Source organism: Callionymus lyra, chromosome 3 (assembly GCF_982586985.1).
Source record: "Callionymus lyra chromosome 3, fCalLyr1.hap1.1, whole genome shotgun sequence".
Taxonomy (NCBI): domain Eukaryota; kingdom Metazoa; phylum Chordata; class Actinopteri; order Syngnathiformes; family Callionymidae; genus Callionymus; species Callionymus lyra.
Genome location: NC_141820.1, coordinates 23198781 through 23218033, shown reverse-complemented (window position 1 = coordinate 23218033; position 19253 = coordinate 23198781). Strand labels below are relative to the sequence as shown.

Here is a 19253-nt window from a genome sequence, read left to right as displayed (position 1 = left end):
CTATAACTCTCAGCTCTCATTTTTTTTGCGAGTAGTGCAGCAGCGTTGAAGATAAGCTCCTCCAAATCTGAGTCCATGGTTCTCAGCAGTAACATGTTTCTGGGAGAAGCTGGTTGTGAGTTGTGTGTGTTTGGAGTAGAGCTTTTGCTTTGAAAGACGGTTAAAGTGGCCAATGTCTGGTGAGGTGTTCAGGAGAATGTCCAAATGATAGGAGACCATGGAGAAGACCGAGGACTTGATGAGAGTCTATATTCCTATCCGATGTAAGAAAACAATACTGTTCATTGAATTTAATTGTAAATAATTGAGTGACGGAATTGTATTTTTGTGACCGGAAGTTCAGTCCGTGTACAAACTGTGGTTGCCAGTCATTTCATCAAATCTGAAGTGTGTACGAATGTCCAACCGTGGAACTCTTGGTTACCATTGTCGCACTAGCTCCATGTACTCACGATTCAATGTGATATTTCCAAGGTCGTACTTTTGAATTAGAAAACTCTCTTGTTGATCTGGTGAAAAACATGTCTACGCTACGTTGTAATCATGCTTCGATAGCAAAATGTTCTCAAAGCATCTTATAAATCTTCTCGTCACCCTCGACCCCTCAGGACCTTCACCTTTGTCCTTTGATGACATCTCACCACTCTCCCATGTAGCTTGAACTTCCCTCTCTGTCCATCAGCATTGAGAATTATCGAGAACCTTCAACTCGTTCTCATCATTGTGTTGCAAAAACCTCTATAAAAACCAGTGTTGATCAACGTCCCATGAGTTATTTGTAGTTCTGTTTGGACCTGCTCCCACTGTGTCGGTGAAGATAAATGAAAGTGAGTCCTTTTGGTCGACCCCCCCCCACACACACACACCCCCTCAAGGCGCTAGAGCTCAGATTTGCGTGATGTAAACAGTGCAGAGGGCCGAAATAATGCATTTGTTTTCCAGGAAGAAAAAAAAAATCAAGCTTGCTCACAGACGAAGACGAGAGAAACAAACTGATTTATTTCAGGTTTCTGTGCTGCTACTTATCTCCGTGCTTTAAGACTAATGATTTGAAAATGGGCGGCGGGTGCTTTCATGGGTACGTCAATTACTGTAGAGCCCCCTTAATTACCCCCCTGATTACCGTCTCTTCCTTCTCGCACAAGCATCCACGCCACGGTTTACGCCTTTCCTGACGGAGCCGAGCGTTTAATGTGTTTTGATTTTCTGAAAGACACTTGACTGCGCGGGTCAAAGGTTAATGGCGGGTGAGTCGTGGCGCAGAAATCAAAGAACCCTTTGTGAGGTGAACGCGTGAGAAGAAATGAAGCCACATGGATTATTGAACCAGCCGTGACGAAACCAGGTCGTCGATCACCGCCGTTAAACTAATGAACCCACTCAGTGTGTTGCTGCTCGTAACTGTGTGACGCCCCGTGGGTGAGAACCTCCGGTGGATGAGGATGTAGGACGCGTGATGACATCACATCAGGCAGGTACAATTGGATAACGCATTGGTAATGAATGATGATGAAGGATTTATATTCTACACACTTCCTTGTCTGACGATGCTTCAAGAAATGAAGCCAATATGACTTCTGTCGTTTAAAGCGGCGACTTAAAAATACATACTTAATCCTTATTAGTTGCCAACGAGGTGTTGAAATGCAATGCATTGAAGTAGCCACGAAAGATTAAGTATAAAACTCTCCCATTGTTGAGTCTAAATCTTTTAAGATTTTAACATGTCTAATATAAATGTTTCATGAAGATAGAAACTGATCATATCCTTCATTTGTAGTTCATTAACATGTACAAAATCTAATTGTAACTGCAGGATGTGATGTCATCATTAGGCGCCAGACACTTTTTGTATCCTACGACGGTCCAACACTCATTTGAATTTGATTGACCTTATTGTTGACCATTTTATCATGATGTCAAAACTGACCACATAAATGTGATCAGTTTTTTAATTTAGTTTTTGTCAGTTCAACGTTAAACGTTTGTTCACAACATACATTGGAGTAAAGAAGAAAAAGGATTAAGTTTCTTGAGATTTTAACTTGTACATTTAATGAGGATTTGCCCAGCCATGACAACTAATGGTAAAAGTAGTGAAGCGTTGTTTAGTGGATTATTTTTTTTCACAAATCACACTTTTTTATCCGACACATCTTAGGTTTATAGCTTAAAATCTGTAATACAATAACCATCATAATTGTTATTGATGTGGTCATCCTGCTGCATCAAGCACTTGCTAAAGGGCCCTAGTTAGATTCAAACACACAACTTGATTCTCAAATGTGATGATTGTTCGTCAAGGTATTAACCACTTATTTTTAATAAGAAGAGTTGAAGATTGTGTGTCTGTAACTATGAGACAATTGAACTCTTACTTTAAAACTTGCACAAGTCGTCAAGTTCAACAATTGAATCAAACGTCAACAGCCTGATAAACAAAGCTACTTGTAAGTTAGGCGCAGAAATCACTCCGACCCACCACCTCCTGCTGACTCAGTGGGTCGTAATTGCTTATTTGTTGACTTCCCGTCTGAGTTTGATTGGATCCAAGTTGGAGGAAAGTGAACTCGGTCGTTAAAAGTTTCAATTATGGAACCGAGAGTCGGCGGGTAAACTGTGATCCAGACAAGACGGTGTTCAGGCGCCACCTGATGATGTCACACTGGCAAACTGGCGAGACCAAGATTTATTGGTCTCACTAAAACTTCACCACAAAGAGCAGGAGACTCACTTCGTTCTCTACGTTGCTCTGGTTTCCTCCCAAATACAAAGAATAATTGATTCTCATGTGACCAGTGCATTCACCTCTCACCCCGGGTAGCTGGGATCGACTTAAACTGTCTATTCAATTCAATATTCAGACACAGAAAGGCAGCTTGGAATAAAATGAATACTTCAAAACATCTGTATTGTTTAAAATAAATCTCATACATTTTTGCCAATCAATGAAGTTTACTTTCTCGTCTCTAGATCCAAAAGAGATTCTAAGTTTTCTTTTCACTCCACTCCTGCCCCCAAACTCAGAAATAAACATCCCAATAGCACGAGTACGGTGTACATTTTAGGACATCTTCAGGTTCATGTACATTTGACAAATAAAAGAACTTGAACCTGAACTTAAGGTATCATACCAAACAGCTTCATCTGTCAGACTAAACAGCCTCATAAAAAACATCCTTCAGACGAAACGGCCTCAGGCTTTGAAACACAACAACATTAGATACTTTTATATATCTCAGTAGAGAAATTCACAGTTTAGGCAGCACCATTTACAGATAAACACGTCTTAAAAAAAGACTGAACGTCCTCAGACAAACCTCCGTCGGATCGAAATTTCTCGGGCTTCAAAATAAAAGTTACCAGACAAAAACATCATTAGATAGCATCTGGAAAAAAAACAAAAAACAGTTTATTTCAAATGAAACCAGAAATGCAAGTGATAACGACGCGATATTAGACAAAACCACATCGTATAGCATCTGGAAAAAATAAACAAACCATTTTATTTCAAATAACAAAACGAAAATGCATGTGACGTCACCGAAATCAACAACCGAGGTGCGATTTGACAGGTTTAACAATAATAATAAATGTTGTTTTATAGCGCCTTTCAAGAAACCAAAGGTCACTTTTTTTCCACATGCCATCTAATGTTGGTTTTTCAGGTGACTTTTATTTTGTAGCCTGAGAAACTTCAATCTGACAGTTTTGTCTGAGGCCGTTGAGTCTGACGGATGTTTTTCTGAAGCCGTTTGGTCTGAGACCTGAAACCTTAGTCTGAGACCTGACAATGTCCTAAAATGTACACAGTACACAAGGAATGAATCCACCTGCCTCTCTGCTCACTGATGACAGTGTTCTGATGACAGTGTTCAGATGACATCATCCATGATGGACAGTAGTTTGTCCAGTGATCTTCTCTCTGCAACTGTCACCTTTTTCTAAATTAAAGATGTATATATTAAGTTTATTACAAGATTAAACTTGTATATCTTATTATGAGATTCATTTCATATATACGAAGTTAATTACGAGTTTAACATCATATACAGTATATATAAAATATTATGAAGTTAAAGTTGTATATCTTACATTTATTACAACATTCAAGTCGTATATATTATGTTTATTACAACATTAAAGTCTTATATATTGAGTTAATACAACATTAAAGTCATTTGTGTTAAGTTTATTACAACATTAAAGTCGATATATTAAGTTTATTACAACATTAAAGTCGTATATATTAAGTTTATTACAACACTAAAGTTGTATATATTAAGTTTATTACAACACTAAAGTTGTATTTAATAAGTTAATTACAAAATTAAAGTTGTATATATTAAGTTTATTAAGAATTTAAACATGAACATGTTATTATGAGATTAAATTCTTTTGTTTATTATAAGATTGAAATTGTATACGTTAAAGAAAAACAAAATGAGTGGTCCTAATAGATGAACAACAGCTCCGACCTTAATTTGTTAAGATAAACATGATTCTATCCCGTATATACAACTATTTATAAATAATAAATACAAAAAACACCTCATCGCAGCCTCCACCAAACTCTGTTTCCCTCTCAACCAGTGTCATTATGGCTGCATTAACCTCCGAAAATACCGGCGATCTGAGGATACATCACATCCAGAAAAGGTAGCCGTCCAGTGGTGCAATCCGAGTCGTCTGGCTGTCCATCCCATAGAGATGAGTTTCCTTGCAGCAGGAAGGAAAATTCATTCTATTTTGGTGGTTTGAGCTGAAATGCAGGTGCAGTCACAGAAAATAGCTCAGATAATTTAGCTACTTTTATAGAAGCTCACAGCAACAACAGGATGAGATCCAATAGAAAACAACATCCAACAGATGTGCCTGGTTAATTGAGCTAGTGGCTACGTAGAAAGATCAAAAAGACTTGAGGTGTGAGAGACCTCTCTGGATGATGAGCAGAATGAATAGTCTCTTTTGTCAGTCGTAATCCCACCGTGAGCTCAGACTAGTAAAGATAACCAATCTGCGACATTGTATTGTATTGTATAGTGAAGTGAACCATCAACCGTAATCCACGGATGACCCCGCCCCGTGTGTTCATGGGAACCGACTCCCTCCTCCTCTGATGCTTCGAGAGGCTATTGATTAGCCTAACCTTTAAACTAATGGCTGCATACGTACATCCTCAACACCGGCAGCTGGTGTTCGTGCGTCAGGCGTGTGTGCGACCAGACGTGATGGGTGGGCAACATGGATGACATTTTTAATTGAGTGCTCTATATGTGGCCTCGCGGGGAAACAAAAGCGCTAAATGCTGTTTATGCTAATCATGTTTTGCTCTTTTGAAGGTGATGAACAATGTTTTAGCAACAATTGCTCGTCACTCTCATCTCGAGGTTTGACCTTTTCCACTCCTCTCCGGGAAATAAACGGTGCTCGTTGACAGGTTTTCATGATGACGAGGTTTATAAACAAATACGATAGATTGAAGTTAAATGTTTTTTAAGGTTAGCTGCTATGAACCTGTCCAATCCTAGCATGTGAACAACACGTTGATTTTATATAAAACATTACACATAGTTTATTGTTTGAAACAACTAAGAAACTCTTTTATTCATCAACATTTACCAACTTAAATAACATAGTTCAGTGATGAACTACAGACAAGTCCATTTGACTTTGCGCAGGAAGACTTTTGATGCACGCAACAAGCATTTCTTTGCTGGTCTAGAAGCTGAAATGCTTGTTTTTGATGAAAATGAATAAATCAGCAGAAAGATTTTCTCCACGATGAGTCATAAAAGTGTCTCAGGATATCGAGTAGAGTATCAACTTCTACATCATTTTTTACATGTCAAGAATTCAATTCCAGCAGAAATAACTTTGGATGAAATAAGAAAATGTCATACTAAATATTTAAGCATTTAAGCAGGCACCGACCCTTGAAAAATGTGATTTGCGAGGCTATTTTTTTGTTTTTGTTTGGATAAAGCACTTCAATTACGTCGCTCAGATCCACCATTTTGACTCTCCACTTATACTAGACCCACCCCCAGAAACCAGCAGCCACTAATGGTATCAGTGGCCAGGGTCGCGTCGCCCAAGTGGCGTTTAGTATGAACAAAGATGACAACATGGATATAATTAATACAAGAATATATGACCCGAGTAATCTTAACACAACACACATAAGTCCGTCACATCCATGGTCCAATAATAATGACAAGAGGGAATGAAGTTGCAAAATTTAATGGAACAAATATTTGAATTTCAATCCTTTATGCTCAGTGAAGACTTTGAAGGCGTTGAGTTCTTCCCTGTGGTGTGACGCCTTTGATGTCGACGCACAGATGTAGATAGTTGTTCCCGCTGAAAATTAATTTAGTTTTCTCGACCCATGATATAAAGGAACTTTTTTTCCGTCTTTGACAGATGATGAGAAGATTACGTCATATGTTGGTTCGTGCCCCTGCTGTAGTGAGATTTCTTCAGGGATTTCAACTTTAACTGGACTTGATTTTTACCTCCTTAGATGTTTAGATGTTCAAGGGCCTCAATTACTAATAATTGCGTGGATTTCCTACTAAAACAGGCGGACACTGAATTCCGGAAATTGCTGCCAAATGATGTATGAATCTGAGCATGTGCACAGACCCCTCTTGCCGAAACCCCTTTGGTGGGATCCGGAACCACAATGGGTACGGCAGCGAAAAAGTGAGGTGTTTCTCGCCAAAGTGGACTCACGTAGGAAAGTCCTCTTTGGCACGTTGTCCTCCTGTGTGAAGACACATTCAAAACAAACACGTTCATAAATATAGCGTAATATTATCTATTTAAGCTGTTTAACTCCTGTTTGTATCAAATCAAAGACTGAATCACGCCTTCATATTAATACTATTATTTGAAAACACAGGAGAGGACACACTGCAGCCACTTGACTCTGTGGATTCCCCAAACATCTCCAAACATCTTAGTGGATCAGAAAATCACCTCCACGATACAACCTCCTGCTGTAGCTGCTCTTGTCGATGCTCCTGCTGATGTTTGTCCCACCGGCCCTGACCTCACCCGTGATGTTCTCGAGTCACAGCATGAACTGATGACTGCTATAGGTGGCGTTAATGAGCGTCTGATTCAGCTTTATTAAAAGCTTCATTGAATCAGTGAATTTTGTGTACTGGCCTCTGTCACATTGTTGAAATCCACTGTTGCCTGAATGGAAGATCTGGTTTGAAGTCCCACATATTTACTTGCAAGGAGAAAGTAGAACCGATAACAGTTTGATCCTTTCCGAGGCACAGAGCTTTTAGGTCGCTGTTATATCCTCCTTGCAGTTTCAATTATGTTACGCCATCCTCAAGGTCGGGGGTTACTTGACTCCTTCAGAGACCTGGCACAAAGACATCTACTACCCACATTACTCTCCCACACAAGTAGTCGTAAAAATATAATGGTTACTTCAAATTGAAATAAATACTTTAGCTCAGGACTTCGAGGACCATCAATACCCTACATATTTGAGCCACACACACCATTACTGCAGACTAGAACCGAAAGAAACGTTATTCCCCGTCTTCAAATGAAGAATTGAATATGTTTGTTTGGGCGCATGTTTTCAAATTAGTATTCATCATTTACACAAATATATTTACTCACTAAGAAGACACACATAACACACAGTACCATATTGTTGTCTGTTCCAAATAGGCATTATGGAGAATCTAGTTATTTTGCCAGGCCACAATGTTGGTTTGTTTCATTTGCGCATCAACTACGAGCTGCACATTGATTCAGTGGAAACTTTAAAAGTTCGCATAAACAAACTGAGCATGTGGAAGCGCTCTTATAGATATGTGTGTAGTCCACAGCTCTCACCTTTGCTGCAAATTGCTCCTTAATGTTCACTTGGATAGTTTCGTAAATTGACCATATATTGCGATACTGTAGGAACAAGGATATATATGTAGTACTTGACTCTGGTGTTGCAGAATTTACAGACCACATGACTCTTTACGAAGTAGTAAATTCCTCAGTCAGGGGCATCGTGTGATTTAAAAAATTCAATTAGCTTCAGAGGGTGTAATGACCGCTGCCATCTAGAGGCTGGAAGTTTAACCCAAAAAATAAACGGCGTTAATTTTTGGATGAATTGTAAAAAAATATATATAGAGTTGTTTTATTTTGAACACACATTAACAAACTGTAAACCATTAAATAACTATGTTAAAACATTAAAATTATTTACGAAAAATAAATTCCGTGCTGTTGAATATTGATACAGTATCACGGAAAAAGATTATCGCGATACATCGTCGCATCGGTATTTTGGAACATCCATTGTTTCCTCCCAAGCTCCCTCTGGATCTCCTCGGTTGCCAGGAAACCTAATGCGGTCTCTACCTGTCTTGGCACCGGCAACACATGGCTCATCCGATGCTTCGTTCCAGAGCTCTTCAGGCGGCTCCAAAAGAACGACCCTCGGGAACCTGATGCGACTGAGAAGCATCGTCGTTTGCCAACAAAAATCCTCTCTCTCTCTTCAAAAACACACTCTCTGCGAATTCCACTGTTATCAACGTCCTCTACCAAAGATAGAGCTTTTTTTTCTATCCTATGTTTTTGCTACACTACATGTTTTGGCCCACGCTTTCATGTTACATCATGTAACCGCAGACACATGGCAGTTATAATTGATGGTTGATCGTAAATGTCTCTGATGTGCACTTCCCTACATGACCAGTAAGTGTCGCCAAATTAAACCGTTTTCATTGTCGATACAAAAGAACTTTGTCGTGCACGGGTTCAGCTCTAGCCATGTTTCGTCGGCAAAGATTGCTTTTGTGTGAGAGACATTTGACCATCGAAGTACGACTTTGTGTATGATGGATAAAAAACGCAGGTCTAGCTTGGAAATGATTGCCGTGAGCAGCAAACATTCCTCCTCCTGACGCAAACTAGAAATTGATTTAGAGTAAGAAAAGCTCTCCAGAAGCGTCTGTGATTTCCTGGAGGATGAATTCTTCTCTAACAATCTCCCCCGGTGTCACCGTGACGACTTGATTCGAGACGTTTTTTCTGCTCAACACGTTGAAATAAGGGGAAAAAAAAAGAGGATTTAAGAGTAGATTTAATAGTCGTGAGTAACAATAGAAGAACATTTAACCTCCCGTTGTCTGCCGCCGCTTTGAGTGACACTTTGAATCCACAGCAATAAGAGTGGTGGCAGTGAACTCGATATGTGCGGCGAGTTTTTTTTCCTTATCGTGGCACCGACACGACACCCTTCACTGGAGGGATGAGGAATAAATGAAACACATTGCCTTAAATCTGTCACCCGACTTTCCAGAGGCGTCGTTCGTCTCAGCTCATTTCAATCCAAACACTAATGGATCCAAACTCGGGTCCTGCCAAAACGAGTGATCAGCGTGGAAGGAAAAAAGAAAAAAAGTCTCTTTCAAACGCACAACAGGACACTTTAGTGAAACGTGTTTTTTATGTTTGTATCCGCGAGAAGGAGCTGGTAGACTGTGGCAAGAATATAGGACATGCTTGTCTTTGTTGCTCTTCATCAGCCGCCCGTCTGTGTTTGGAAGCGCGATGATGAATGTCGTGAAGGGAGGCAGCGCAGCTTATATCACTCCTCGCATTAGTGTCATGTACATGGGGGAGATTAAGGGGGGAGGGGGGGGACCCATGGATCCGAAGTTACACTCGCAGCTACAGAGATAAGCTGAGCCAGAAGATTTGAGCTCAGGAGGTGAAGCGAGTCACGGGAGGAAGGAAGGAAAATTAACTTAATTCATCGTATATGAGGGATGAACGAGGGGAAAGGATTGCTCCGTTCACTCAGTTCTATGTTGGGATCTAAGGATAATTGTGTATGAATCATCCACACGTGTTGAGCAGGAAACGTGTGATGGTCCAGAAGATCCATTTGACAGTGTTATCTGAGGTGCTCTCGCTCAGAGATCATTCGGAGTGAAGACGAAAACAGTCATTTTTTCACAAGATGAATTTGATAAAAAACATGTTTTGGCTTCCGATTTATTTATTTTTTTTATTTCCTGGAGGAAATTGAACTTTCTTTTTTTTCATTGTGCAGGAAACAAAAGTTTGATGTTTCACTTGCGAAACACGGCTGTCATTAGAGAAGCTGGATGAGTTTTTCCAAAGAAAATACTTTCTCGTCAGATGGAGGAAATCCAGTGCCATTCAAATGGTTAAGAAAACTGCAGATTGCTTCTCAGGTTCATCTTCGATATCTCTGCGGAAGAAACTCTTGTGTCGCTCGTGAAAGCAGTCGTAGATTACGTTCTTCAACCACCTTCTGGATCTTTACTTTTATTAGCAAGTAAATATTTCTGTAAATGACAATCACGTCCAAAGACTGTTGGCACTTATGTCAGCAAGTTGTTAACTAGCATGAAAGTCACTATTCAGCTCACCAATGCTTTTTATATGCTTTTTTATAAAAAAAAGAAATTTGAAATTGGATTCAAATAATTTGATTTCATTCATTGTAAATAGTGAATCGCTTCTTATTTTTCTCTCTCCTGAGCTCCTGTTTGAAGGTCTCCTTTTGAAGTGTCGAGCTTCAAGCATTTTCATGTTTGGCATTTTTTTTTCAATCATTTGGAAAAGGAAATAAAAATAATGTGGGTAAAAATACATTTCTTCTACAAAATATATTTTTTTTCCATCCCGAAATAACACAATGGATCTTCTAGTTTAATTAATTCAGCCCCTAAATGTAAATAAGTAAGTAATTATTATTGGTAAAGCGTCTTTCTCGGACTGGGGTCACACTTGCAGCAGTTACTAAACTAATCAATTCTTATAAATAGTAATGGAATTCAGGAACCTTTAACACTTCTAAGCTTTGTTATTAACCTTCTATGCTTTTAGCATATACCGGCAAATGAACTTGTTCATATTTAGAACGAACGTGAGCTGAACACAGTTAAATTTGTCTCTCCGTTCATCTTCATCCAGTAGTTTGCCAGAAGCAACAGGGAAGCTACAGCAGCATGTTGCTCACAGACGATGGAAAAAACCTTATAATTCTGTGCATTCTTTTATACAGAAAACCTTCTCTTCAGGACGCCAACACATCACTGCTACTGTGGTTTACATGGTTTAAATGTGACGCTCTAGTTATTTAGTTCATGCCCACTTTAATATAAGAGTAACTTAGTTAATTATATTTTATTCATATATAATATAGACAGTAAATGTGTTTCGTTATCATATGACAGTTTAATTTTTCAACAGGTATAATAATTGATGACTTTGGTTTTGTATAAATTCTGGCAGTTATTTTGAAGAAGAGGAGCTTGTGGCAACATGTACCAAAAATGAACCGTGAACTAGTTCATTCTTGGAGCTGTGACTTTTGAAAAAAGTGAGTTATGAACGATAAACTGAACTCATTCATTTTTAAATTGGGGAACTGAACTTTGAACTAGTTCAGATAGAAAGTGAACTTTCCGATCATGGCTGGCGAAGCAAAGTTGCTAAGGAGGTCACAGCGCCACCTATTGTCAAGGAAGAGAAACCACTAAATCAATCCTCCCACTGTTCTCCACATGAATATTGGGACAAAGACACTTGTGAGTAAAAGCTCCTGCCTTTGAGGATTCTGTGCGTTGAAAAATCCCGTCTCAGTGAAAAAGTTTCTTCGAAAGTCTGACGGATCCGCAATCAAGTTGTTTATCTCGTCACAGCAGTGAAACTGGAGCTGATACTGTGATGACAGTGTTTTGATTCCCTGCTTATCATAATTTCTACTTGATCAAGCGTAATAAGCGTTGCACTTTAAGAAGGGGAAAAAAAAACCAGACTGCTCGTCTTCGGCTGACGATTTATTGAAAAATGATGGAGGAAACTCTAACGAGCCTCCGCGGGAGAATTGTTCTTTATTATACAGTAATAGTTTTTTAAGCACTTCATTAAGAGACGGACAGCCACCCAGATCTCCACCAAAAGGCTGTTATTCTTCCGCCGTGGTGGTCAGCCCTGTGATGAATGCCGCTAATGCTCTAAGAATGAAGGCGGCTATAAATATAAAAATGCTCTTTCTGGGCCACGCGCTCACTTCCAACGCCGAGATTGGTTCGTAAGGAGAGGCCTAATCTGGGGCGCAGGGAGCCCTCGATCAATCCATCCCATGATTTGTGTCGCTTCAACCAGACATCACCAGATGTTGACCCCATCCTGAAGGAGTTTACACGTCCGGATATAACGCCGTCACAGATGGATCCAAAGCTAAAAATACCGGGATTCACTTTTATTTCATTTGTGGACAACACATTTCAAATGGACTGTTGCATTGTGGGTCTGGTAATGTGAGGAGGTGATTGGCCGTTGGAGCGGCCATTAGATGTCGAGATTATGAAATGGTTCCTGTCACATCACATATCAGAAGTCGATCTGACAAGTCCGATTCAGTTAGTGTGTCTCTGTGCGTAGAAGAGACTTTGTTTTTCTGCGTCACTCTTCTGTCGTTGGACTTATTTCAGGACGGAAATACCATCCGTGCAGTGATGACTTGACTTTTATAATCTTCTTCTGCTATTGTACAGGTTTCCTAAATATAACTTGTGATCTTCCATGAGTCATGTGACTGTGATTTAATCCAATCAACGTCTACTTTCAACAAAACGTACGAGAAGAAGCTTTTTTACTGTCATATGTTGGTTTATGTTCTTCGACTCACACAATATTATAAATACACGTTCAGTGAGTAAGTTAGTTTGCTTTTTGTAAACAGAAATACTTAAAAAATGTCTGAAAAATGTAGTTAAATCCTTAATGGAACTTGAAATGGAACAAAAAGAGATTTAAGATTTTATTTATTGATCTTTTATTCATTTTTAAAGTCTGATGTTCAAACTGAACGACATTATGTGAAATTAGCTAAAGCGAATGAAGTGACAACATTAAGCAAATAAATAAAAACTTTATGAATTAAATAAAGTAAAAAAAACACAAAAATAATCTACTTATATCATTTTTGTAATCTAGTTTAACTTTCTATTATTATTATTTTTCTGAGGTTTCTTCATCAGCTTGTGTGGCTTCTAAATGCTGCTGCTCAGCTCCTAAATCTGTCAAAAACCTGCAAATAAATGGTTCACGAATTCAACTGTTATGTAACAAAACTATGTATTTGTCGTTCATCGGACAACATGCTTTAGCTTTGCTAGCCTTAATCTTAAAATCTCAAACTCAAAAATGCCACTAGCCTAACAACATGGTCGATCACTATTTAACACACCTTCTGAATGTATCTAGTTAGGGATTACATTTAACATGAGATTTAGAAAACTCATCAGTATACGTCGTCCCGTCTCGTTGCTCATCTCATACTTGTCCGTCAATACCTAGAGAAACTAATTCATCTCGAGTCTCTAAAACTAATCCAGCCTCACTTGGGTTGACATTTCCCAGGTGGTTTCTGTGATTCTCATCATCAGCATATAGATCAGGAGCCTTATTTGCTTAGAATTGCATGGATTTCCTCCCAAAAAAAGTGGGTTTAAATCCAGAAAATGGTGCACAAAAACATTCAGATGAATGAACCATAGCCAGTGATTCCTCTCTCTGTGATCAGAGAAAACATGATGAAAACATTAAAACTCAATTAACAGTTTCTATTTGTTCATTTGAAATGTAGTGAAAATGTTCTTCAATGAAAATGTTTATGTTTTGCAACACAAATAGCTACTTACAGAGACATTCAGGGGCTTGTTGGAAACGATTAAAGACTGAATTCAACATGAATAAAATTACAAATGACTCACGTCAAACACCAACTAGTGATGAAGATGTGAAGATGGGATGGAAATGGAATGTCCCGGTTCGAACGTTCCAGATCCATTTTTATCGACTGACATTCTGTCTGAATCTTACGTTTTAATGGTGAAACGTCTTCTACTGAGATGTTGAAATAAGACTTCCTTGTTCTACAGCATTAACATTCAACTCATACTTCACATGTTCACCAACATATACTGTGGCTCAGTGTCAGTACGCCTCGCTCGGCAGATACTACATACTACACATGGTGGCTTTCTTACCTGGATTGCATGGAATGGATGATAAAAACATCTGGTATGAACAATAATTGAAGGTTAGGGAATGAGAATCGTATCAATACCGTCATAAATACTTTGATATCCGCTAATGTAAGTAAGTAAGTGAGTAATTTTTATTTGTATAGCGCTTTTCCAGACCAGGGTCACAAAGCGCTTAAACAATCCAAACAATACTCAATAAAGTATATACTTTAAAGGTCAAGATAAAACTGATAACACAACAGGAGTTCCAGAAAATCATGGTTGTGTTTTAATTTTTGATCAATGTTGATTGTTTTTTTGTGTCTGATGTACATTTCTCAACATGAGCACTGAGTGCATATCAACTGTAAAGTACCAGCACACCTTCTTTGTGTACTCATTCTTAGGGCTCTATGTCTGCTGTGATTTTAAGGTAGGAATGAATAACCTGTTGCCTTCACCCTCTTTCAGTGCTCATTGCTCTTAGTGGCTTTGAAGGAAGGATTCTGTGCTCATGTTGGCACGTTTGTTTTTGCATGAGAGTGTATTGGTTTGCCGGTGCTTTCCATACGGGTACCTTTCCATGTTGCTGTACTCCATGACTGAGAGTTGCTTTGAGGATCCGGGACTGGGATCTGACTGAAAAAAAAAAATGTTCCGACATCATTTTTCCTTCAGCTCTGATCAGTGAGATGTGGTCGACAGCAGGGGAGCACTCAGGTGTGTTCAGTCGCAGCGAGGCAGCCCGGGATGATGGGGTGTGATAAAAGAGACCCCGATAATGGCCAGGATTGATCAAAGCGCGTTGACTTGAAGAGTTTCAGCGAAGCTTTTCTCGAAACTGCTCCTGCCCTGGTGCGATGTTCCTTCTTCTGCCGTCACACCTTCTGGTCGCGCTGGCGACCGAATGAAGGCGTGTGAGCGTTCTGTATTGTCCCGGCGGTAACTGAACACCAAGTCTGCTTTTGTTTGGAACGTTGTTGCGAACAAAAGGCATGGGAGGCAAACTTTGGCTCACACCGACGCAAAGTGTGGAACACTGACGGTTTAGGTGGTATAAGCTTGTTTGAGCAACAATGAAAAAAAAAAAAACCGTGTTGGGGGAACAACGGCAGACGTTCGGAGAGACCCACACAGCCTGATCCCAGTTTAGACTGACTCAGCAAGGGATTACACGGAGAAGAACATTGGTGCACACTTGTAAGAGGATTGTAACACACATAGAAATATTGCTACACTTTTTCAGAAGAAATGTTAAGTTCCTCTGCCTGGCCCGATTCCTGAGCAAGAACTCTCTCTTCCTCCACCTGTTTCTCCATCCCTCCTTTCCAACCCCTTCCACCCCCCTTTCTGCAGACGCTCCGGAGGCGCCGTCCAGCACCGGGGTGGTGGTCGGCGCCATCGTCGGCTCCCTGCTGGCGCTGGTGCTGGTGGTGGCGCTGGTGGCCGTGCTCCTCACCCAGGCCCGGCGGCAGCAGCGGCGAGGCTTCCCCGCCGGCGGCGCCGGCGGCGACGGCAACATGGCGGGCGGCGCCGACTACGGCAACAAGGCGCGCCTGCTCTTCAGCGGCGCCGTCAACAGCAAGAGCGGCAACGGCGCCAACAACAACGGGCCCATGTACACGTACTGGGAGAGCAGCGAGAACGCCGGGACTCTGACCGAGAAGGGGAACGACTTCCACCACCACCTGCACCACCCGGCGCCGGGCAACAGCCGCGACATCCTGCTGAGCGGGGAGGCGGAGGACGAGGTGGAGCGCAGGAAGTTCGATCTCGACGACAGCATGGAGGACGAGGAACGCTACGATCGCTTCGGCGACGATCCCGGGAACGCCATGCCGTCCTCGTTCCACGTACACAGAGCCGACGAGGAAGAGATCTACCTTGATGATGACATGGAGTCACAGCGGGATGGATCCGTTATATCGCGGACTGCTATTTATGTCTGAGTTTGGATACCTGGAGAGGAAAAGCCGGGGGCTGATAAAACAGAAGGTAGAGCAGAGAGAGAGAGAGAGAGAACGCGCTTTTATCCATTATCGGCTTGAATATCCAAACTTTCCAGCTTGACTGTATAATGTAAGAAAAAGGAGATTAAAAAAAACTTGAAGCCGGATATAGAGGCCACGGCGGCTGAATGTAATTGTACAATGGTTTTTTGTTCTGGCCAAACAGCTGTACATAGCGAGGAAAAGATCTACATTGACGTGCAGTGCTTTTTATTCTTTTCAAGTTTGCAAGTCTGTGGTTTTGTGCTAATGTATTTGGTATTTGGTGGATGTCATCAGCAAAAAGCACTGTCCAGTGTTGAAGCCTTTTTTCCATCGAAGCCACTTTCTGATGGACCTCAGAACCACGACCGGAAGACAAGCTTGTTGTCGATGCCAATGACTCGGGTCACCTTATGAAACCAACTTTCTTTCTTCAAAATGTATCATGCTGTAAAAAAAAAAAAGGACTTCGAGCAGTTCCGGACTTACTTGCGTGTGGCTGGCTCTTGTGTTAATGATGTGCATCAGCTATATATTTGGGCGCCGTCGCACTTATAGCACAGTTGTTGTTATGTTCTCCTTGATGTCGTGTTGTTGTTGTGTAATGGTATTGATCTCACTAAGGAAAATAGATCCTTGGAGGTTTCACACAGTTCTACATGGGGTTGGTTAATGACTCATATGATGCGCTAAATAAAAGATGTGCTTTCTTTGTCGCCCCGGCGCTACTTTCTCCCCCGAAACCTCCATTCTTCTTTTAAGCATCACTTTCTTTTTTTTATTGCACTTCTTAGTCCCGGGGTCTCATTTGCTTGAGATTCTAGATGCGTCCTGTGTTCCTCCTGCAGTCCCACACACATTACATCTATTTCACATTCTGCTCACTCTGTATTTACATAATGGGCGGCTTAAACGAGCGCCGCGATGACTGTGAGCAGGGAGAAGAGGATAACTCGTATTTATATTTCCTATCTGGGTCGCATTCAATGAGGCGAAATTCTCACCGGCTTCGTTTCGGGCTGCTTGTGTTTCATGTTTTTATTTTGCCAATGAATGTTCCATCGCTGTTTTTTGTTTTCATCGGATTATTTCGAGGTCAGATTGAACTTTGAGCCGGAATCCGTGAGAGAACTTTTGCTAAAAGATAATTAGTACTTTGGCTAAAGAAAATATCATCTCTGAGGCGAACGTTCGTCCTTCTTGTGCCGCATTATGTATTAACAGCGTGAAGCATCTAACGCCGAATAATTGCTGAATGGCATATTTATTTTGAGTGTTTTTCACTTCTTACTAAAAAAACAACATTTGGTTGATTAATGGAAAATTAGGGCATTCTTCAAACTCTGAGAACTGCTTCTACATATACCATATTTTAAAACAAGATTCAATAATATACAATGCTTAATAATTAGCAATGTAAATAAATGCGAAGAAATAAGAAGACGATCTTGCACCTGAAGAAGAGCCGTTCGCAGTTTCTAATCAGACCTAGCATGTGCTACAGGCAGAAAATAACCTCCATTATTTTTAAACAGCCTGTCACTGGGGGACGTCCAAGCTGTGTTCAACCAACAACAACTTTAATTTTCTTTGAAATTTGTTTCATTTTCGCATGAAAAATTACATCCCTACCACTAGATGGCGGTGTTTTTTTCTGCAGCGTTTGTCCCTCAGCTATTGAGTGCAACGGTTGTAGAACATTTTCATGGAAGTTAATGACGTGAGCGTGAATTTCTTCTTCAAAAAGACCAACAAATGAATAGAGATGATGATGAGTGTGAAGGAGGAATATTCAGGGAGAGACGTGTTTTACTCGCCCACATTAAGTGGTTACATTGAGATAAAATACCTGTTATTTTTTATAAACCAGGATTTATTTTAAATGTTTTCTTTAGCTGTAATAGAATTATCTAGAAACTTTAAGCTTCACGACATAATGCGGCACATTGTTTATATATTGAAATGAATTACAGTTGGATTACCATGAATTACTTGCTCAGGTCAGGCTGATACTATTAGCCGGACTATAGTATTCTTGACCACCAAGAATTTCACTTGTCGACATGTTGCATAACATTTACCTCAAAACCATTTCTTCAAGCTGGTGATGATCATGTGATCAATCTGAGACTCACCTGTTCACCATCTGTGCTTCATTTGAATTCAACTTATTCTGCGAGCGTTTCCATGTTTTAATGTATCACGTCTGCCTTATTGGTTTTCTCGAGTTTCCCTCCACACTTGCTTTGATGTCTGTGAAAGTACGGAGGCGAAAGTTTGAACCTCTTTGTTGGAGAAATGTCGGCGTGGGAATCGAACCCGCAGCTACTAACCTGTCGACGAGTAGAAAGACACTTTTGTTCGACTGTGCTCCGTGTGTTCCACAATGGTTGTCATTCGCAGTTGAGGTTCTGTGTGCAAAACTTAAATAAAGTTGCTTTTTTTTTATAATGTCGCCTTCGCTTTGAAATAATTAGAGTGAAACATCGTTATGAGCGCTTTAGTTAGAGATTTTCTCACTCCCAGGTCGGACAAACAAACTCCTCCGCGAGCTGATTGGTTTTCGCACATGCTGAAATCTATTTGCAGCTCGTCTTCCTCTCGAGTCCTGGAGGCTTCCCCTGCCGCTGATTGTTTTTGGAACATGATAGACTTTCTGTTAGTCTGCAGAAATGACATCTGCACTGTTGAAGCAAATTTCTCTGGAGATGCCTCATCATTGGCACTTTGTTGTGCCAACAAAACAAGAAAACAAACTCGCTGGAGGAGCATATTTGGCAGTTTTAGATTTAAATGTGCATATGTTTTTTTTAGTTCGAAAATACAAGTTTTTTTCTGATATTATACTGTTAGAAAAATTAAGAATTTGTACATTAATATAGACATAAACTAGTGTTTAAATCAATGAAACGGGACGTTAGCGTGACACGATGGACTTGACATGTTGCTAATGTGTCACATGAGACGTGATGATTTGATTTAAACTAAAGAAAAAATAAGGTTGAGCCAGTAAATATTCTAAAATGTTCAGTTTTTTAAGTCTGCATGCAATTGTTGAACCTAATTCATGTAATTGATTCGTTAGCTTGATGTTATATCAACCTGAAAAAAGCTGCGATGAGCTAGCATCACTGCTATGCTAGAGAAGTCTATGGACAAGAGCTAGCGTAGGTATTTTGACAAACACAAGATTTAAATGACATCAATAATC

The 19253-nt window shown here is 40.2% G+C and overlaps 1 protein-coding gene across 2 annotated transcripts in view; it reads left to right on the top strand.

The window, feature by feature from the left end:
- pvrl2l (PVR cell adhesion molecule related 2 like) overlaps positions 1–19253 on the top strand; it is a 279887-nt gene that overhangs the window by 148220 nt on the left and 112414 nt on the right. The window contains exon 7 of one of the 2 annotated variants that reach the window (XM_087787136.1): positions 15408–16758. The exons of the other annotated variant lie outside the window; for it this stretch is intronic. Within the exon in view, the coding sequence (XP_087643262.1) occupies positions 15408–16000 (593 nt within the window). The 3' untranslated portion in view covers positions 16001–16758. Of the gene's footprint in view, positions 1–15407; positions 16759–19253 lie in introns of those variants that run through there. 2 annotated transcript variants of the gene reach the window in all.